The sequence below is a fragment of the Notothenia rossii genome, assembly GCF_949606895.1.
Source record: "Notothenia rossii genome assembly, chromosome: 7".
NCBI classification, from domain to species: Eukaryota; Metazoa; Chordata; class Actinopteri; order Perciformes; family Nototheniidae; genus Notothenia; species Notothenia rossii.
Window position 1 is genome coordinate 64,909,748 of NC_136905.1, and position 23,058 is coordinate 64,932,805.

Here is a 23,058-nt window from a genome sequence, read left to right on the forward strand (position 1 = left end):
ACAGAGCCAGGATACCCATTTCCCCTTGATCCCAGACTATATGCTAAGCTAACCTGATACCTGGCTGTTGCTTCATATCTAAAATACACGAAGGTGATATGAATCTTAGTCTTGGAAAGAAAGCAAATGTTCAAGTGTTCCTTTATTTAGAAAGGGGGGAGATCTGTTAACAGCCTACTGTGCACACAAGTGGTGTTTCAGGTACATGTAGACGCAGAAAATCATTTACGTACCATTTTTCTCTTTGTGCAGAGGAAGGCATGACACTGCAACGTCTCGTTGTGTTGGCTCTGGACGATGTAGGCAAACACTTTGTCATGTATCTTGTCCGCTGTGCAATATGATATTCTGAGAGGGGGGAAAAAACACACATTTAATAAAAACTGCAAAATTTAAAGAGTTGTGCGGGGCCATCGTGCAACTTCATCTGCACTAAGCCGTTAAGCTAGTCCAAGCAATCTCATTTAAAAACTGTTCCATCTAGCAATTCAAAAAAAGAGAATGCCATTCATGAAACCAGCTGCACGCACAACTGTTTGCAGGTAGGGCTGCACAATGTCGTGTATTTGAACTGAACACGTGTGAGTGGACATCTGTGCAATTTCCCAAAAGGGATGCAGTTTCAAACAAGTCGCTACATCACACTCCTTCTGTGTCCACCTGCTACACACACACACACACACACACACACACACACACACACACACACACACACACACACACACACACACACACACACACACACACACACACACACACACACACACACACACACACACACACACACACACACACACACACACACACACACACACACACACACACACACACACACACACACACACACACACACACACACACACACACACACACACACACACACTAAAATGACAGTGCTCAGATTGGGCCCCTGTTGAAAGGTACATGAAAAGACTCACGCAGACACAGGTGATTGTGTTTGTCCCGGGGTAGGAGGTTGTCAAGAGTTTTTTCTGTCGTGTTTAGGAGAGATATCATTCTTGCTTGTCAGTCCCAGGTGCAGAGTAGGGATTTTAAATGACACTGAGATGCTCCACAAATAGCTTTCCTCCATCGTTTAATCATCATGCTGTATACCAAAGTGACCGGTGCACGGGCCAAATGGGGAGGAAGGCCCAAAACGATGGAGGAAGGCTATAATGAATGTGTGCCATCTGTCCTTCCTCTCCCCTTGGAGCATTAGCACTGTGCTCAAACTTCACAGCGGGATAGTCTCACACTCGGTTAACTAATGACTAAGGGATAAGAGGCGTGGATATAATAAACAAATAAAAGCAAAGGAGGAAAAGTTTGGGCGGTTTAAGAACCGTAGCTGCAGGCTGCACAATGGAGATTTACGGGCTAATGTTTGGGAGGGAGGGCGACGGGGAAATTAGGTGTCTAGGCAAATCCATTACTTTTATTGGTCGTCTGTCTTATGAGCAGATGTCCATGGGAGGAACGATCCAATGGGGTGCGAGATACAACCAGATGCTTTACGTCTCCACACCATCCTGAGGTCACAGCTGGACTCACCTTGCGCAGTCGGCCGTCTAATTGCTGCAGTATTTACCTCATGTTCTACAAATGGCAGAATATATCATAGAGTATTAGCAGTTTACTGACCAAGCATCACAAAGGAGTGGGGTTGTATGCTTTGTTTTTTTTTGCACACAAATAAAGGGAAGCTTGTGGCAATAAATTCAAAGGTTGAGGTTTTCGGGTTAGGGTTGGCCCACCGATGTACAGGAAGAAAATCCTGTATGAGAAGTGATCTCCAAATGATCATTCTTAACGGCCAGGAACAGTTCTTCCATGACAGGGGATTTCAAATTAAGCAGGTGGGAGAAATGTAACTGTTGCATAAATCAGAAGGTGACAAAGAAAAGCCTGAAAGATGAAGTAGAAATAAAATCTAACTTTAGGATGACTTAAGAAAAGAATAGAGATTTGTCCTCAATCTGCCAGAATTTAGGAGAAATTATTCAACATAAGCCTTTTGCGTGTAAAAATGATTTAAAGTCCAACATCTCCTGGATCAATGTAGAATTTTAGAAAAGTTATTCAAACTTGGATTGTAAGCTTGAGGCCAATAGAGGTTAGGCAGCTTTAAGCGTGCAAGCTGCAGCAGGCAAGTGAGATCTGTTGACATTTACTAGGGAGAATTGGTGTTTGTCTCAAAGTCAGACATACAGCTGATGGCATGCTCCCTAGGGAGGATAGATTGATGAGACATACTGCTGTCTTTACATACACACACACACACACACACACACACACACACACACACACACACACACACACACACACACACACACACACACACACACACACACACACACACACACACACACACACACACACACACACACACACACACACACACACACACACACACACACACACACACACACACACACACACACACACACACACACACACACACACACACACACACACCCTTGGAATACCATACCTGCTCTTAAACTTGCATCCACCCCGTGATGGATGAGAACAAATAACAACTTTAGTTTTAATTTAGCTGATACGGACAAGCTAAAGTATTTCAGACCTGGGACCAGCCGGCTGAGTCAGGGACACAGGGTGTGTTAGGAAGAGTGTAGTTGAGGAGCACTGACCTGTATATGGAGATATTTTCTATCATCTGGTTGGAGGCACTGTCGTAAAGGATGATTCCTCTTGGGGAGACCGTTAATGTGACTTTCTGGAGTTTTTTCCCACTTGCTTTGGCCTGGAGGAAAGGGAAAAGGAAAGTCAATCCAGTGAAAAGTTTAAAAAAATGACAACAAATATTTATTTGTTTTGACAGTACTTTCTGCTTTATGTAGACAAGAGATTTCTAACATTTCTCTCTGTAAAAACCTTTGAATCTATTATGGCAACAAACGGAAACAAGCATTTTCAGGCTGGCTTTGCGAAATGTTCAGATTTCTTTTTTTTCTTTTTTCTTTTTATGTCCCCTCTTAACAACCCTACAAACACCTCCTCAGAAATTAAGTGTGTGCGAGTGAGGGATATCCAGAATGAATTACTTCCTTTTGGCCTGACAAAATATTTCTTTAAGCCAAGTGCACTACAGGACCTATTACAGGGAATTGATAACTTAAAAATATCCCATTCGGCAGAATAACATCATTTTTTCAGAGGCATACAAGGGCGGCCAACAGATTAGGCCCAATCAGGGCCCACGCCTCCCTCCCAATACATCACCGTGTCCCACCACTCTGCTCCCGCTAACTTCATTATCCAGTGAGCTGCCAGATCCAATAACATTAAGCCCTTTCTACCATGATAAAGCAGGCTGAGCCATATACTGAGCAACAGTGTCCAAACTAATCACATCCTCTTCTAAATGTCATCGGGGCCACGGGGGAGGAGAGCAGGGAGCCAAACAGTCACTTTTCACAGAGGTGTCATCCAGGTCAGAAGCAGGAGGAAGCTACTGGGCGGGTATGATTTTCAAGTTGTGCAGGCGGGGAGGTGGGAACAAAGTGGAGAGTTGGAGAGAAACACATTTTGTGTGTGTGTGTGTGTGTGTGTGTGTGTGTGTGTGTGTGTGTGTGTGTGTGTGTGTGTGTGTGTGTGTGTGTGTGTGTGTGTGTGTGTGTGTGTGTGTGTGTGTGTGTGTGTGTGTGTGTGTGTGTGTGTGTGTGTGTCATCTCTCACCGTGGCCACTATCCTCTTGACAGCGGCCGCAGACAGCTCCTCTCCTTTGGGCTGCTCAACCATTGTGACCCCCAGGTACTTGAGCTGGAACACCATCCCCTCCAGAAGGGTCTCCCTGGTGTCCGTCCAGTTCTCTGGAAGCTCTGCAGAGGAGACATAAGAGACATACATCAGTGACTCAGTGCTCATCAGCAACCCGGCTGTTTCTACTGTAAGGCAGGCTGAGAGAGATTCTGTGAGACAACATGTCAGTACAGAACAGCAGTCACTCTAGGGACGACACTGAATGAACATTTCATGTCACCTTTATCCCCGCAAAAATGATTGGTATTCAGAATATTAACCCAATAGTACTCTTAAAATGGAATCACTTTACCGCCTTGCATTTTGTTAAGAAACGGGTAATTTTATTGCATCACAGAAAGGACATACATCTATTCGGGTTGAAAAACAATTAAACAATTATTATTATGTATTTATTTAAAAAAGTAACATGCATACTATTACATTAATCTCAGAAAAGAGAAGAGATTAATTATGCCAGATTTTTGCTAACAGCTCATTTCCATAAGCAGTCTTTAGGGTCCAATCTCAAATAATGATTTGTATTTATTTTTTTATTATAAAAACAGGGCTTTTCTTTTGGTGACTTTTTATAATAAAGATAAATTATGAATAAATAAATGAAAATGAATAAAAAAAAGACCCCTCACATTAATACATGATAAATAAATAGAAAAGAAGAATAGGACATTTTGTCTGTTGTTTCTAAACATGTATTCCTGTTTTGTTAGTATGGGTATATCTTTCACTTTTCTACCAAGATAGTGAGTTATTTTAAGTGTTTTTCATCCAATATTCACTTTAATATCCTACTCTCCCCCCCCCATCCCTAATTGCCTCATCTAAACACCCAGCTGATGACTTTAAAACTTTTTTTAAAAAGGTGTCAAACAAAGGTTCAAGAGATTAAACTGGTCCCTGTTAACTGTTTGCCAACACTCATTTACAATCCTGCCAATTATGTCCGACGAAGTTATTGGTAAATGTATCTCCTCCAGCGTTTGATATGATGACACTTAACTAGATTGGATACAACAGCAGCCAAATCATATCCTCATTATGGGTGCGTGTAAATGAGCTCTTGCTTTTTGCTATTCCTCTAGTCTAGACAAAAGCAAGAGCTCCTATGTAATGGATATTGGCTGAACAAATGAGAAATATGTGAGCATACTGTTTTAATGGTCATCTATTTGGCCAGCTAAATTGCTTTTGTGCCAGGCTGAACAGCATGGTCAACTCTTTCTCTCCACAAATATTACTGATGATGTACTTCTTTGTATGTTGGTCCACGATGTAAAAAGTTTCACCGTTTTGAGCTAGGTGTCAAATACAGGTTCAAGAGATAAAACGGGTCCCTCTTGAATTGTTGTACTCATTTACAATCCTGCCAACTGCTGCCGGTGAAGTCATTCATAAAAGATATCTCCTCCGGTGAACGAGACAGTGAAGCTTATTCAGGACTCAATATTGTACATTTCGTCTGTAGCATGAAACTCTGAGGCTGTGGTTTGGATTTCTTTTATCGGAGGAAGACTGTGAGCTGCTTGAGGCGATGCTCTTCTCTCCATATAATATCAATAATCTGAAGAAAGCCTGGGGCGCCCGCTGGTCCTAGGACTACTCCACAACGATGGAGCAGTGAAAGGGAATAGAGGAACTTGTGAGAACTGACCTGCATTTACCTTTACATCAAATCAATAAGACCAAGATGTTCAGCAGCTTTCAAACTGACCAAAGAGTTAGAGCGGAAACACCATTTCCGAGTGAGAAAAATAGTATATGTGGACATAAAACTGCTTTTTCAGCCATTAACTCCAACAAACAACATGCTAACATCTCCTTAATGTTAATAAGAGGATAATGGAGGTGCCACTATGAGGTGTGATAGTGAGTTGGGGCACAATGTCATGCCCTTCACCCCTGGGTGGGCTTAGTGTGACCCTGTATCTTCAGGGTGATCTAAATAGATCCCTGTGGTTTCCCACTGTGTTTTTGTTTGAGTGAAAGCAGTTATTTGGCATTAAAGAGTTCTGCTCAAGTGCAATATAACTCTTTAGAGAACGGAGAGAGATTGAGTATTCACGTCGGTTATACATTTGAGCCCATACCAGAGACTCTTCAAAATATAGACAGAAGTGCTAGTAAACGTTTTTTTAGGAAGAAATGCCAAAAATGCACTTATCCAAACTTTGAGTATTACATTATGGTAAACTGAGCAGTTGGGTTTTTTGACAGACTAAAGAAGACATTTAAATCAATATGGGCACTTAGAAAATTGTGATTGACATTTGTGTCTATAATTGATATACAATTGGATTAATCTGCTTATGCTCAAATAAAGGTTTCAGTATTTGTTCCCATTATAGCTCGAGTATTACTTCCTCTGCCAAGGAAGCTATGTTTTGAGTCCTGTTCACTGGTTTGTTTGTCTGTCAGCAAAATCCTATGAATACATACTAGCTTGATTTTATGACACTGAGCAGATACAGTACACATTTTTGTTTTACTTTTAGAAACTAGGCAAGATCTGCGTTCTACAAAAGGCCTTGTAGTAATCTTTTGGGAAACAATAGAAGACGTGTGCTACTAATTTCTCATCTGCAAAATGTCCAGTACCCGGGCAAGTAAAATAACTACTTTTAAAGTGATATAAATCCTTTTTTTACTTTGTGAACCCCATCACTTGGCCTAAGAACCCCTATTATATAGGGAATCGCTTGGAACCTGTGGCAGAGGCCAACATATTATATTCCCTTTTACAACGTTCAAACCAAGCCAACTCTGAGTGGTTATGGTTATAATTCTCTAAATGCAGCTCCAACCAAACCCATCCTTAAGTAATGGGTGTGTCTGAAATGAACACCCACTTCAAGGTCAAGGTCTTTGGGCTCATAAGAGTGGGTAAAACACCAGGCTGTATTCCTGTGGTTGCATTAGTGCCTGTATAAGTATCATCCTAACTGTAATATGACCTCAGGCGAGGAATCATTAGCTCCTATTCACGGACTAAATCAAGTAACCAAGTGGTCCAAGTAGACTAATGAGTGTCCATTACGAGGTGTGGCCACTTAAGACATTAGCAGACACAAATAAGATGGGGATAATACAGGCTCATCCTCAGCTAGCATGACATTATAACCGTTAGTGCTAGCTCCTGTTATTTCAATCAACAGTGAACTTGAGTCCAGAGATTTTCAGCGTTTACCAAAGGCAACATTGCTGACAGGTCTGCTTCACTGAATTTTAAGAATCTGTCAGAAGTGCTTTGAAAATACTCAGAATGATTCAAGGTTTAGGCGAGATGTCATTCGCATAAAAGACTCAGCCGCCGCTGCAGGCCTGTGCTGGTCCGGCAGAGATTTCGGAAGCAAGCCTATACTTCGACTGCCCATACTAATGCGTGCAGGAGGCAAATCTCTAGGGATGACCAGCCGTTCACACTGACTGCAGTCTTAGAATCCCCCATCCCATGAGACACTGAGGAAGCTTATCTCCATTCTAAAAAATGTGCTATTCTTTTTTGGATAAAACATTAGAATTTTCCATGAAATGTCAGAAACGTGTTGCATCTCAGTGTTTCTATCAGTCAAAGTTGGTGTCTTTAAATGTGTTTGGTCCAATATCCAAAGATATTCTCTTTGACTAGGATAAAAAAAACGGCAAAATAAGAATTAGAAATCCTTTCCTAGTCCCACAGGCATGAAATGTACAATGTTACTGCAAAGAAACTGTGCAGACAAAAAGGCCAAAATAAGATTAGTACAGTAACATATTACGCAGGAAACTCCCGTAGAAAATGTGAAGGATTAATCAATCAATGGCATGATGTATCACACATTGATTGACTAAACGTTTGGTTGACAAATTGTCGCAAATCTATTGGCAGCTAAAGAGAGATCTTCAGCCTGCCTGAATCACATGTCTAGATGAATATTCGGCACAAATAATAAGTGAGCAATGAAACAATGACTTGGCTGTTCAAATGAGCAACTAGTAAAACCAGAGCTATTTTTAGACCGGTGCATATACCCAGAGTGCTGTTTTCTATATGATATAATCATCCATTTTGGTCACATTTGCATTTACACAACCAACCCCCCACCCACTACCAACACCACCAGCAGTACCAGCCCCCACCCTGGCCGCTCTCTGCAGCTGCGGTGCTGATTAGAGCAAACTTCAAAGGCTACTGGAGCTACGGCTGGTCAGTGAGCGCTGCTCACATGGGCGACACCGCCTGTAAATAAGCCAGAGAGCCGGCAAGGGAGCACTAATGTTCTCTGAGTGGGGAGGGGCATGGGGAGGCAGGTGTAGGGCAGCAACTGCATCAGTGGGTGGAAGACGTGTGAGGGTTTGTTCAGCCAATTATCTTCAAAGGGAAGCGTGGATAATGAACTTGTTCTGGTTCCTGCTCAGCAAGTCCTCACAGGGCCAGGTGTCCAGCTCACCACCTCTAAACGCACCAACCACTACTAAACATTTGAACCACACTCCATCAGAGATGGAATGTAGAACAAGGGAAATAAGTGCTATGGACAAAGACTCAGGAACACATCAAATATGTGCACGTTGACTGCCAAATGATGGGGGATTAAATATAACACTTGGATTAAGTCCCAGTTACATCGAAGCCCCTTAAATAGAACTGTGACAATCGCCGTTACTCATTATTTGATCAAAAACCTACCCTCAAACACACTTCATTTAAAAGTTTCACCTTAACTTTGACTAAATGCAGAATGAGTTGTAACACTTTGTTCTCAGCAGAGAGAAACCCACTTCAAAGATCACATCCATCATCATCAAGAGAAGGGTCTTATCTTGGCAAACATGTTTACTGAAGTATCAATGTCATGGTAGTGTTTTTCATAGATAAGATATAATAACTTTTTTAAGACAAATGTTAGTGTCAATGTCCACAAATAATGTTTTCTCCGAATTTGTCTGAAGGTCAAGTCATGCTTTGTTTTTTTTAAAGCACCACCAAACTTTAGCACAAAAGGAGAAAGGGGAAATTCTTACATGACAGAATGAGAAGTTGTGTTTCATGTTAAGGACTAACCATATATTTCCAAAGAAAGAAGAAGTTATCTGACCTCGTCTAATTGTACATATATCTTAAGGCGAGTTAGTTCTTGACATGATAAAAGTTGAAGTAGCAGTTTGCCATTCTCATAACCTTTAAAAAAACAAACATTTGACAACACTCTCCGAAGTGCTGTCAGCCTGTAATCACACAGCCAATGTGAAGTCCACTCTTCCAGTTAGATGGAAACCTGCTTCCATCCCCTCCGTCTCCTCCTGCTTCAGACAAGTCTCAACACTTCACCAGACAAGAGAAGATGTCGCAAAGAAAAACACATGCAGCACCTGCAGTTCACCTCATCTGAACTTTAGTGCAAGTCTACAAACCTGTAACATCTCTCTTTAAAACTGAGCACGGTGTAAAAAGCAGACAGGTTTAATGGTTTAATGACATACACCAACATCAGACCTCTAGTACAAATGTTCCTGTAAATAAGTGTTAAGAGATCAAAAAAGGATTATTCAAAGTAGGGCTGCTCGATTATGGCAAAAATCATAATCTCGATTATTAAAAACGATTATCCATTTACTTTGAAAAAATCCATTTATTGAAAGAAAATGTAACAGTATGTTTTTAACCTGAACTTTAAGTATAATTCAACTGAAAGAAAAAAAAAAAGTTTTATTTCGATTAAGTTGTTTTCGTAATCGTTGCAAGCCAAAATACGATTAATTGAGCAGCCCTAATTCAAAGTGAATGTCACGTAGAATTTAGAATACGTGAGAATATCACAAAACCCACTTTTCAAGTTCTAAGAAACTGTGCTTTTAAACTTTATGACCACTTCAAGGAAAATGGGAGTGCACACATATTAAAAATCAAACATATAAAAAACGAAAAGATTGATTCAAGCCTGCGCCATATCATCCAATCTTTTCCCATACGTGTTTTGCTACATCTGCTTTGACCTACAACAGTTGCCAGAATTCCGTCAGGTTATTGAAGCTGTGGGGTTCAATGAACCTGAGATCGGAAATCCAGACAGATCGTCCGTCTGTTGAGGCCAGGATGGGTTCATCAGACTCCTCTGGTGGTTACACAAGACTGTTGGAAGAAAAACGCTCTAGAAAAAGGTCTTGGCCTCTTCTTTAAGATCCAATCATTCGAGCACGAGCCGGGGCTTTTCATTCAGTTTGAATGAAGCTAAAACTACAGAGGCAGTCGGGCCCTTTTGACACAGCAAGAGATCTGGAGAGGCAAACCAGCACAGAGGTTTTTGGAATTATAATCAAAGGGATTTGAGTGCTGAGCCTGTGTGCCATTGGATTATGAGAAGGAGAGGTGGTGGGGATGGGTGTTATGGTCAAAGCCAACACGGAGGAAATGAAGCCGGTGGTTTGGGAAAGGGAGGGTCAAAGAGGATCACTAGATATCGCTCTCTCTGTCAACAGCATCCCACAGTGACAGTAATGAGAAAAGAAGATCTGCCTCAGCCTAAAGACGTCCAGAGGACAGACGGATAGCCGGACGCACAGAGACAAAACGAATGAAGGCAGAGAGACATTCATTACTGAAGAACAAGCAGATAAAAGAAAAAGAGGAACATCAGGAATATGCAAATGAATGCAGTGAGTCAACTTGCCGATCATAAATTCACATTGTACAACCAACAAATGTAATGTTTATTTAGAGAGAAGCAACACTTTAATCACTGTGGAAACAGCAGGAACGCTCCCCTATGCCGAGTGCCGGCTATACGATGTAGTTAAGTTAAGGGGCTGGCAGAGAGGGAGATGCACGAGCAGCGATACGCACATTCAAACACAAATCATCACAGAGCCATCCTGACAACTTCAGTCTTTTTATCACCATCTCACTTGCTTCATAAGTAGTGTTTCACTGCTTGGAAATTGATGGAAATTAAGGCTCCAGCATAATGGAAAAAGTTACTTTCTTTGATATGTAAAAACCAAGGGGATTTTCCACCAGATGACGAAGTACTTGTTTTTGGTCAACATCATTCTTTCACTAGACAACATATTTCTCTTCAACTGATGTTGCCTTGATTTTTTTCAACAAAATGTCAGTGTTTTGCCATCTCCTTCAAGCTCATTTTGGCCTGGATGAAGACTGTAAAACACAAGCAACAAACGTTATGTATCCACAAGTAAATAATGTGGCATCAGAGAAACTTCTCTTGTATTCTTGTCATGGAAAATGGCCGTGTAAATATGCCTTTTGTATTAAGCAGCAGAGATAGTTGCCTTTGTCCGGCGATACATTGCAATGTGGATGCTGACACAGTATATTGTCCAGCCCTAAAGAAAATCTTTATCTGAATACAATCCCAAAAGTTGAGGACAGAGAAAGGTTAAAAATGCCCTCTTCATCGTCGCAGTCAGTGACACATTTCTCACCCAAAACCAAATTGGAGGCGACAGAGCTAAAAAGGTGACATGGCGCGACTGAGTCACTCCTACAGTGATTAACTTTCGCATCGCTAGGAGTTAATGTTCTAGCAGTATCTGGGAAAAACATCCTTATTATTGACATCATTCTAAGTGATTCCAGATGATTTCAATAAAGCTGTGAGAACATGAGTAAGCCAGTTATATATTCAACGGAGTCTGTCATGAACGATTATTTGGGATTCTAGGAAAAGGGAGGGGAGACTTTGTGGCCCTCCCTTACAAACAAAGACAACTAAAGTCTTTCAGGTCAACAGTCAAAGCCTCCACTCCACAGCACCGGCAGGCTCCACGAGCCGAGCCTGCTGCATCAACAATTTCCCCTTTGTGGCGGTTTGAAAGGAGCTTGTGAGCATTGAGAGCTCTCCGCGTGGTGTCGCATTGGCATCAGTTAATGAGCAAGAGAACAGAATCCCAGCGCATTCATCTGAGCCCTCTGTGTTCCAATGTGTGTCCCAACGTGTGTCCCAATGTGTGTCCCAGTGTGTGTCCCAGTGTGTGTTCCAATGTGTCTGGTAGGGCTGCACGATTTGGGGAAATAATCTAATTGCAATTTTTCTGACAGATATTGCGATTGCGATTTGCGATATTGGTTTTTAAGCGACCCAACTGAAGTTTATTGTAAAATACGACCATATCTCCGGCTAGGAAGGTCGTATCAACGTGCTCCCGTCTCTAGCACCCCCGCAGCCCGAGCTACGAGTGAAAGAACTAAACTTACATGAAACTTTCGTTGGGTTTCTTTAAAGTCAAGCTTCAGTTGTAATAGATGTAAAACATGTGATGGAGCATTACTAACCTGACTCAGATGGTTTGTTTCACCAAACCATCTAGGAAAGCTCCATGGAAGCCATTTGGAAAAGTATTTCAAAAATACTTGGCAGGTGATTGGATCAATCTGTCTATCATGGGCCACTTCTGATTGGCACATATGGAGCACAGCACTTCTGATTGGTGTGGATGACTTACACACAAGAAGAAAAACAATTTTAAATCGTAGGCATTGCAATTTGATAATTGCATCATTTAAAATCGCGATTTCGATTTAAAATCGATTAATCGTTCAGCCCTAGTCTCTGGCTGCCCACCTGCATACCTGCTCCCGAACAAAATTAGTGGATACATCTCCAGCCGGGGCTCCTGTTGTTCTTACACACATTAGCAGAGGGATACAAGCACAGAAACCTGGCAAACCACAGGGTCTGGCTTTGGTTTGAGTTGTGAGTCACTATGGGATATTGGGAAAAGGTGTGGACTCTGGCTGTCTTTAGTGCGCTCCTCCCTGAGGATCAGGGTTACTATGGACACTTTGGTAACTGATCTCTAGAGCAGCTCTGTGTGCAATTCTCAAATGAAGTAAATCAGAATAGGAGGAAACCATCTGATGGAAAAGATCAGTTTTGGTGCAAAGGCAGAACAACAGCTCTTAAAAATCTTAAGGATTTACATCAGTGTTTCTCAAACTTTTTCATACCAAGGACCACTTAACCAATAAAAAAACACTCACGGACCAAAACACATCGTTTTTCTCGAACATATTACAAAACGCCTGAAAATGATACAAACAAGTGGCAACATGTGTGATGTAGGTGTTGCCCTGGGCTATATCATGCAATCAAAAGTTAAACTTAAGCTCGCTCCATTGCGGAGATATTCCCACGAGAGTGCCGAAGACTTAAATGTATTTATTTATTTAAAATGTGAAATGTTACCAATATACTCACGGACCACTAGGGGGCGCTCACGGACCACCAGTGGTCCGCGGACCACACTTTGAAAAGCACTGATTTACATCGACAGCTAGGCATTGTATTGGTATTCGGAATCGATAGGAATGAATATGGTTTTCATCATAATAAAGGAACATGTCAGTTAGTGCAAAAGGTGTGAAGGATGTATATTTGTGTCTACGGCACACATTCACAATCTTCAGAATAAATCCTGGGTTTGTTGTGTTCTTTTTCATGGAATTTGTTGACAAGAAAAATATTAGGGATGCACCGAATATTCGGCCGCCGAAAATTATCAGCCGAAAATGGTTAAAAAGGCCCTTTCGGCTTTCGGCCGAGTTATAATTCACCATCTCAGGTTATCATTAGGAGGAAATGACAGCAGCACAGTGTTCAATATATTGTACTTTCGGTATCTAAATGATACAACGTTGTTTACATTGCTCATGAGGACAGACCACCTTATTTGCAGTTTCTTGAAATTGTAATTTAATTTGTAATTGATTGTGGATTTTGTATCCAGTTTTGACTTTAAGTATCTTTATACAATGTTTACTACTTTGCTTATGAGGACAGACAGCCTTATTTACAGATTCTTGAAATTCAATTGTAATTTCATTTGTAAATAGTTACATTCATCTGGATTTATCCAGTTTGCACATTTGTATGCATGCACTCATAGGTGCATTTGTTGTTGTTGAAGGCCTGGCTGTTACAGTCTTTATTTACACTAGTTTGTTGTAGGCCTACTGGCCTAGATGTTTATGCAGTTTTAAAGCACCTTGGCTTTGTTCTGAATGCACTTTGTTGTAGTTATCCTACAGAGAAAAGAACATGCACTTGACTTGGAATTAATGTACTGTATGCATTCAAAAGTGCTGAATAAATGTTTTATGGACCCATAATAGTGATTATTATTTAAGTTAAGTTTTGCCATAATCATGTCTTTTTCCATAATCAGGTAGCTGAACAACATTGGTAAAAAATGTATACATTATATATATATATATTTCTATTAATCATTTTCGGCCTTTCGGCATTCGGTTTTCGGCCAACTGTTTCCTATTTTCGGTATCGGTTTCGGCCAAGAATTTCCCATTCGGTGCACCCCTAAAAAATATAGATTACTACTTGTGCTAAAACAAATCACAAGCAACCTTTGTAAACAAAGGGAGTGTCAAAAAGATCAATAGCTCCAAATAACTACCATATTACTCAACTGCAACAAGCCACCAAAAGAAATGTTGCTCCTGTGTCTTCAGCTATGTAAGGCCTCAGCTGACCTATCGGCTACCTCTTCTAATCTTACAGCAACAGAACATTTGCCGATTCCAGCATTATTAGGTTCCAATCAGGACACTTTAGGCTAATTTAGGAACTGCCGACTCAGATGATGAAAGATGCCTTCAGGGATACAGAGACACAGAACTGAGCTTGTTGAGAGAGCCTTGGACAAACTCCAACTATGCGAACTAAGTAAAGTTGTTACATTTTTATTGCAAACTATCTTCTGTGGTTTAGTCTAGTATAACAATGGTATGAACTGTATGTAAATGTAACGTTATGTTCTGTTGAGGCTGTGGAAGTCAGAGTACCATCTTCACGACCTCTAAAAGACGGAAAAAGGCAGAAATAGAGTATTGTTAAGAAGAGAAAGACCAAGTGTTAGTTAAAGGGAAAAAGTGTGTTTCTATACGCAGGGGGGATTGTTACTGTCTGTCCCCGGCTTGGTACAAAGACTGATCCAGTACCATTGTTACCCCCTCTTAACTCCAGCTTGTGCAGAAAGGATACAGGAAATGTCTTACATATTATCGGAACACCAAGTCAAAGCCGCTCTGCCTTACACAAACACACCAACGGCATTAGAAACAAACGACCACAGAGACATCAACTAAAGGCCAGTTGACTAAAAGGAGCAATCGATACACAGTAAGTAAGATGAAGAGTCAGTGGGGAACCGCTATGTCCAGCAGCCTGTGACCTCTTTTCTCTATGTCCTTGGGTTCTTTCATCTTCTACTCCAGCAGGCTTAAGATATTCTAATACCTCTGTTGGAACATAATACAAAGGAAGTGTAGCTATCAGTATTTCATTAGACGACCATTACAAAACAATTCCAGTTGGGTAGAGGAAAGGATTTGCAGAGGATAAGAGTCTTATATTCCTAACATTGAGACACGTGTTTTTCAGTGTTGGCTAAATCCACTCAAACATGGGAATCAAGGATAGAGAGAGGGAGGGGTAGAGAGAGAGAGAGGAGAAATGAGTGGTCATGCCAGTCAGGGATTACAGCTGATGGCCAGCTGAGGCCAGAATGTACTCTCGACAAGAAGCAGGGTTATGAAACTGATCCTTAAAAGCACCTTGTGCTCAGCCACGCCAACCGCTCGATTCATATGGGCAACATACTTGCACACAATATAACTGTACTGGGAATTGTAAACTGGATAATGGTGTTCAAAAAAACTCAAATACAGACATGCCGTCAAAAAGCCACAATGACAAGTCAATGGTCCTAACTGCAATGATTATGGTGCGGAGGTGTGATCAGAGCTAATTGTGAGTCTGGTCAGGTATAAGACATACCGACACATAAAGAATCTGAGATCTGCAGTCACAGAAAAGGACCGTAATGGGACAGAATTAAACTGAAGGTAATTTGAACACAGTCTGACTGAGGTCCAGAATGAAGTCTCAGTTACAAAGTAGCAAAAGGACTGCTACACCAAAACGTCATATTTATAATGAAAATGAATAAACCATTCCGTTGACTTTGTTACTCTCTGTTAAGTCACCGATTGCCCCGAGGGCTGATGAGTTCTTGTTGAACCAGTTTGACACAAAGGTTCACAGATTTGCGTTATGTCTCCCTGAGAATTAAGAGGTGTGCTTGTCAGCACTGCAAATCTCTTCTCCGCATCTACTTCAATATTTGCAGGGACATGTTTCAACGTTTATTTTTGGCAGCAGTTGCGGACATACAGGTGGAAGGCAGGTCCATTAAATTAAAAACAATCCCTCTTGCATTCATATGGATTTTTATAAAGGATTTGTTTGGGGTAAGTTAAGGGTAACGGGTGTGTCACGTCAGGTTTAGTAAGACAGCACTAACAGAACACAGTTTTGGTGCTCAAAAAGAGCAAGTTTGACCTGAATTACGGGCTCACTTCAGTGGGAGGGGGCATCTTGACCAACAATGTTTAGTTTCATACATGTCAACTGACCAAACACCCCGAAAGACAAAAATAAACCTCCACAGCTTGACTAACCAGTTCGAGAAGGGGAAGCTTTGTACTGCTGAAGGTGCCCAAGAATGACTTTTCAATGCTTCAGACTTGTAGAGAATTGCTGTTTTTCTTCTTTGTTCACAACTGATTAAGGGAAATAAATGGTTGAAAACACCCAATGACCAAAACAATAACCCCTCAAGATTCTTAATTGGGATTTGTGTGCTGTCCCCATGCTGTGAAAAGTCTCAAATGGTAGCTGCTTAGTCAACAAGATCTCCTATGAAGATTAAGAACTGAACTACCACACTGACCATATGTCTTCGCATATGGCTGAAGGAGATTACATGAATTATTTCTTACCAGGAAGGTGAAGCGGTTAGTCAATGTGCCTCCTACCCAGACTTGCCTTCTGGCTTCTCAGAATGGCAAATTCTTTCAAAGTAATCCCTATACTGTGAAAAGTTGGGCCAATAAGAGACATTAACTTAAATAAGAAAAATAAACAATCTTTGTGGAGACTTGGTTTTCTAATTCTGCATCTGCCACAAAATAATAGGATGTTTTTCAGAGCTATTTATGCAGTTTACACAAGATTGGAAATCATGTTTACTCTGGTATAATAGCATATGGGAATAGATGTACAATTGCTCTAATCACAGGCAGGCAACTGAATGCAATATAGCTCAGTGAATAACAGATGGAAATAGATTGGCTCACAAATTCATCATACTGCAATTTAGCACTCAACTCAGCCTGTGCCAGTTACTGGTGTGATGATAACAGTTACTGACGCTTAAAGTATCCTAGTTTCCCTGCTGTGTCAGCTGAAACAAGAGAAAGTCAAACATCCATTTCCCCGCAGGATTAAAAATGGTCCTCTAGGAGAAACAGTGACAGAGCATGATTGCGCAGTCCTATCCACACGTGACTCACACACAGAGGCTTACAGATACAGAAGATCTAACAGGGCTATAAATCAGTATCAGCTTTACAACTCCATAAAGGAATCCTGCAAGAAGCAATCTCAATTAGAGCCTGGCAGACCCCTTTGGGTGACTTTTTGCAGGGGCTGTAGCGCTGAATGGGGCCAGAGGGGCAGACCACACACTGTCTGTTGTAGAAGAAACAGGGGCTTACTAAAAAGGCAATTAAAGGACTACTGTGTCTGTCATTACCCATTATGGCATTTAAATGATAGCTACAGATGTATAATTTACAGCAACCCCCCAACTTATGTCGCTGCAGTGGCGCTATCTGAATAATGTACCAAATGCAAATTAGTCAACAGCTGTGGCAACTACCACCACCCGAGGACAACATTGCAGGTGTTATTATGATGAAATCAAAAATTGTATAAGATCAAACGCCCTCCTTCCCATTAGCCATCTGCCTGGGTCAACTGACAGGTATGTAGCTGCTTCAATATTGACAACCCCTCAGAAGACAGCTCCTTGACCGGGGACGTGGGAGGAAACTGTCTCTCTTCAATGCAAACAGGGATTTTCTGCCTCCCACACTTGTCAGATTAGCAACAAATAAACCGGCATTTATGACTTAAAAAGATGGTTGATGTTACATTCTATTTCCAACCATTACAATTGAAACTATTTGGATGTAATGTAAGGGCAGCACAGAAGAATTTGTCAGCTCAGCAGACTGCCAAAAAGGAATCGTGTTGTTTAAAACCAGGCAGGAAATGACATCACGGACACATTCTTGCTCGTGCAGAGGCTCGAGACTGCAAAAAGGAGGAAAGCAGGGCGAAGCTAATGTCAGTCCGCTTTATACGTTGACATGCAGTGATGATTAAAGAGGCAAGTTTTATGAAAACAATGCTGGAACCTGTCACAATCCAACACTGACAGTGGGAAAAAAGGAATGCAGTGCTGATAGATGCCAAAGAAGTGAATAGGCTGCTTTGACAAAGCCATGCCTACACACAGGAGAACAAAACTGACTCATTATGGACCTGTCAAAATCTAGACCCATACAAATACAACCAAAGCCAGAAGGCACACTAGAAGATGAATAACCACAATTTGTATTTCCTAAAAAAGTATATATATAGACATATAATGTAGAAAACGGAAGCTGACATTGTAACAGAAACTGTCTGACACTTCAAGATAAAACATTATGTCGTCTTATTCATGACTGTGCAGTTCACTGGTGTCAAATAAAATACTGTTATTATCTCAACATTTTGAACAAAAATTAGGAAGATGAACAGTTACATAAGCAGACGAAACAGGAAACTGCAATAAATAAGCAATGACGGGGGAATAAATGATATGATTGATGTTAAGTGATTGACAGGACCAGCTTATCTCTGCTATTCTGCAGCAGCAGCAGCAGAGAGAGGAGAGGAAGTGGTTATGGCCACAGATTGAAAGTGCAGCTTCATATATATATATATATATATATATATATATATATATATATATATATATATATATATATATTCTGTGATGTGTAGTCATGACAAAGCTCACCATGAACCTGAGCTTCCAGCAGCAGGGACTGATTGGTCGTTATAGCCCACCGTCTGATGTGGAAAGGGGACCATGCTGATTGTGCATTAGACCCCCAAGAGAGGGGTGGACCAAAACAAAGCATCGATTGCACTGTCTGGCACGTGTGACATCTTGCTGCCAAGTGCTCTATTGTCTATGAAATGAAAAAGGGAGGAGGGGTGGGCATGGGAGCAGGGGACATTCCCTTTATGTGTATGCAAACATAAAAGGGTTTAGGCAGACCAGCCATGCTAGTACAGTGAGTGTGATGATACTCAGTTGAAGCCTGGCATCATATGGAAATAACAAGTAACACCTATCACGGCTTTAATGCTCATTAGACCCCTAAATCAAGCTTCGCAGTAGTGTGAACTAGACTCCCCTATAAGATCCCTGCAACCACTCCTCATACAGCCTATTTTTCACATAGTGTATCGCCTAGCAACAGTGCGTTGCTAGGATTGTACAGCCTTGCCAGGGAGAGCCAGAGAGACTCATCCGTCATCCGTCCATGGCTGTCCACTCCCGTGACTCCCCTGCTGCTTTCTCGAGGTGCACGGCGCTGTGTTGTATCTCCACGCTGAGCTGCTGAGCCTCTGTTGTAATTTTATAACCGTGTCAGTTGGCAGAGTGACGTGGCAGACAAGGGTTTCGCAAACTTCAGTGTCTGCTTCTGGTCGGAGTGGTTTAAACCCTTCAACTCAATTGACTTGTTGGATGTGCGTAGCAGCAGTTTAACTAGTTTCTGCTTCAACAGGAGTCAGTTTACGACGAGCTGCGTGTCTATACTAATAAGTGTCAAGTTCAAAAGCATAACACACATCTCAGACTTTGAATACTCGCCTTTACCCCTAGTCTAATGTTAAACTGTTCGTAGTGGTGGCGAAACACCCCTACACTGACAGCTATTATCTCCCGGACAACTGTAGCTGAGTTGTAAAGTAAACGTCGGGTGTAATGTTAGCTCCATGTCGACGCTAGCTTGATTTAGCGTCCATTTAGCCAAATGAGCACCAGTTAACGCCTTCGTGGACATGTATAAAACAACAGAGTATACTCACTTTTATGTCTCCCCGCTGCCCACGACTGTTTGGCGATACTGGGGCTCCGTATAATTGCCCTTCCAGCGGATTTCAAAGCGTCCATATCGTAATCCAAAGTGGGGCAAAGAGCCCGACGAGCGTCTGTTGTCTGTGTCGAAACACTAGGTTAAAACAGCCCTCTCCTGTACAAACTTTTTTTGAGCTGTTTTTTTCTCCCCTCCGCACGGTTCGCTTTCAGTCGATGGTAGATTATCATGTTCGTCCCCCTGGGCGGTGTTTTGTATGTAAATTAACCGGATAATGTGCGTGACGCCCGCTTGTGGAATCAGGCGAGTTGTGAGTGAGGTTGCACTCAGCAGCAGCAGCAGCAGTGTGTTGCTGCTGTTAATACTCGCTGCAGTTTGACTCCAGCCACTGTATTTTGCGTTAAAATGATTTGTATTCACTCCACGGGCTGTGGTGAGACCTCATGTTTAATTCAGCCAGCCACATGGCTTCTTATTGAGCTTCAAAATTCATCGTCTATTCAGTGTCAGTAATGTCATGACCAGAAATAGATGGGACTTAAATTCAGTTGATTACCTATTCAGGTGTATACAGCAAACGCAGCAGCAACATTCATGTTATGAGTGTTTGTCTCAAAGTGAACCAACAACAAACATGTCCTTTCAATGTCCATTTCAAGCAAGATCCTGTGATTTTGTTACAGATGTACCTAATGATACGTTGCATCCTGTTCCCTCTACTGTGTGTAACCCTAGCCCCCATATTATGCCCTTGTGCTCTGAAAGCCCATCAAGTAAACAGCTGCAGGGGAGGAAGGCTCAGAGATCCTTTCTTGGAAAATACCCATGATATCAGTGAGTCATTGTTCAACATTGAAATCGAAGGAGTCCCTGCCGGACATCTGGAGGATAGGGGTCTCCTGATGAAAAACAAGAGGAAGTTAGGGAGAGCTAGACAGTAAACAAAGAAATCTTATTTCCCATTTCTGAAGAGAAAACCCTGCTAGCCAGCCAAGCAATCATGTCACAATGACCTCTTTTTGCGTGAGTAAAAACACATGGCCAAAGAAAAATATTCAGTTAACTAACAACAAATCTGTTGACATTTCTACAAGATCATTATAGTCCCACTTTATGCAGTTCTAAGACTTTTCAGAGGACACAAGTAAATAAGAGATGGGCTGACCAAATTAGCGATCACAATCACAAATAGTTTTTCAATTGATGCTTGGGTCAACATCAATACTTACTATAGCCTTATATAGTAATTACTTGTATTATAATGTTGCAAAGTTTTCTTGTGTTGAGACAACTGTAAGCATGTTGTCAAGTGAAAAAAGGTTAAAGTAAGAAATTAAAAACAAATATGTGGGTGTTGGCACTGACACCTTTGTATTGTATTGTGTCTATTTATAAAAACACATTTAAAATTACACAAAGCCAAATATCTATATTGAGTTTCCCTGAGCTTACATCACCTTCCACTACATGAATCAGAGAGTGGCCTTCAACACATCTTGCTGTACCGCATTTCAAGGATGTGACAAGCGCAGGTGTGCGAACAGGCTAATACTCCCCACAGGACATATTAGGCAACACCACTATCCTCAATCTGAAACTCACTTAGAAGTGACATAGTATTGACTTCTTCTGCAATAAAAATGCTTCCTAGGGAGAGAATAATCACAGCTACAGTGCAGTGCTGTAAACACAACCACCCCTCTGCACTCTGCAGGTGCATTCCTTTTCAATCACTGTTTCTTTGTTGGCGACTATGAGCATGTTTCACTGAGAGGTTTGAGACAAAAGAGTGGTTAGTAAATTTGCTAGTAACTGAAGCATGCAACACATATATTGACTTTTAAAGCAGGAACAGGGGTAGTAGTTTCATTAGGTGTGTCTGGGTAGGAAAATCAATACATTTCTGTTAGAGGAGAGAAGAGGGGTCCAACTGCACATAAAGAAGGAGAAGTGGTGAGCATTCAGCAGGGATGATTCTTCAATATCTGATTGACACACACACACACACACACGTATATCTACGCACATCTGTTCACACACACACATTAAAAAAACCTGCAAATCATTTTTTAATCTGTTGCACGTTGTTTTTCAGAGGGTCAGGTATAAAGGCAGAGGGCGCAGAGTCGATTTCCAGCCAGAAAATTGCTCATGGACTCCATGTTTATTGAGAAGGTCAAGAGAAACACGAACTCTACATGGCATTTCTCATGTTCTTCTCTAGAAACAGCTGGATTTGGTGTCGATTAGTGAATTCTAATGGCATCGCGAGTACTGCTGGACCAAATGCAGAAAAAACCTGATATAATCTGTTAATTCCACATGCTCGATTCTGCTAAACAGCAACAACAAATGCCAAATTGGAACAAGGAGGGAAAATCCTACTAGGAATTGTATGTAAAACAAAGGAATGGCTAACCAAGGCACCAGTTAATAAGGGGAGATGAGGAGGAGCTTTTCCCACATGTGGCACTGCACAGGTTAATCTAGCATATTTGGGGAAACCTGGCAGGTGAAAGAATGCTGAGCAGAGGGTTTATTTCATGCATTGAATTTCACTGTCTTTTGATTCTTTATCTCAAATCCAAATGCATTCGATGAATGAATTATCAGTCCAATGAAGATGCGCAGCAGCCCATATTTTGCTCCCACTTGTGGTTCCATCAGTGACTGAAATCTCAAGCCCAGACAGCGGTCAGCAGAGCAGAGAAACTCCCTGAAGGTTATTATGTCTGAATTTGAAAAGCATTCACCCTGAAGTTGCCGAATTGCTCTTGGAAGCACAATTGGTCACTATGTTTTGACCACCCGTGATTAGTGGTTAGCATGAACAAATTTATTCATACGTTCCTTTTGTCAGAGTTAAATTAGATGTTCTGATCTTGAAAAGAAGGAATTAGTGGTTAATAACCTGATTCTGCAGAAATTATCTCTTCTAACCCACATAAACACTGCCACCTAGTGGCAGTAATACAGGAGTGCATCTAATCTACAATACCAGAAATAGCAACAGTTGGATTAACCTTTTTTATGGCAAATTTCACATTAAGGAACCCACATCTTGGATATTGTTTTACTTTAGGTCATTCATTGGAGCTAAATCACTACAAATAAAACATTACAACAAAAACTAATTGATGGGCTGACAGAGTTCCAGATGCCATAAAGGAATTATGGTTCTAGGGTGCCACAGCATTTTAGTGAATTATTTGTAGTGCATTTCCATAAAATCTAAGGACTTGCAAGAAACA

General features: G+C 41.3%; 1 protein-coding gene across 2 annotated transcripts in view; it reads right to left on the bottom strand.

The window, feature by feature from the left end:
- The window catches only part of ldlrap1b (low density lipoprotein receptor adaptor protein 1b), a 33,754-nt gene extending 13,615 nt beyond the window's left edge, over positions 1-20,139 (bottom strand). Inside the window, exons 1-4 of one of the 2 annotated variants that reach the window (XM_079640317.1) lie at positions 19,800-20,139; positions 3,706-3,848; positions 2,658-2,770; positions 234-348 (exon numbers count right to left, since the gene is read on the bottom strand). In XM_079640317.1, the coding sequence (XP_079496443.1) occupies positions 234-348; positions 2,658-2,770; positions 3,706-3,848; positions 19,800-19,884 (456 nt within the window). In that variant the 5' untranslated portion in view covers positions 19,885-20,139. The remainder of the gene's footprint in view (positions 1-233; positions 349-2,657; positions 2,771-3,705; positions 3,849-19,799) is intronic. The other variant, XM_079640316.1, reaches the window with a different exon arrangement.
- Positions 20,140-23,058: the final 2,919 nt, after the last annotated feature.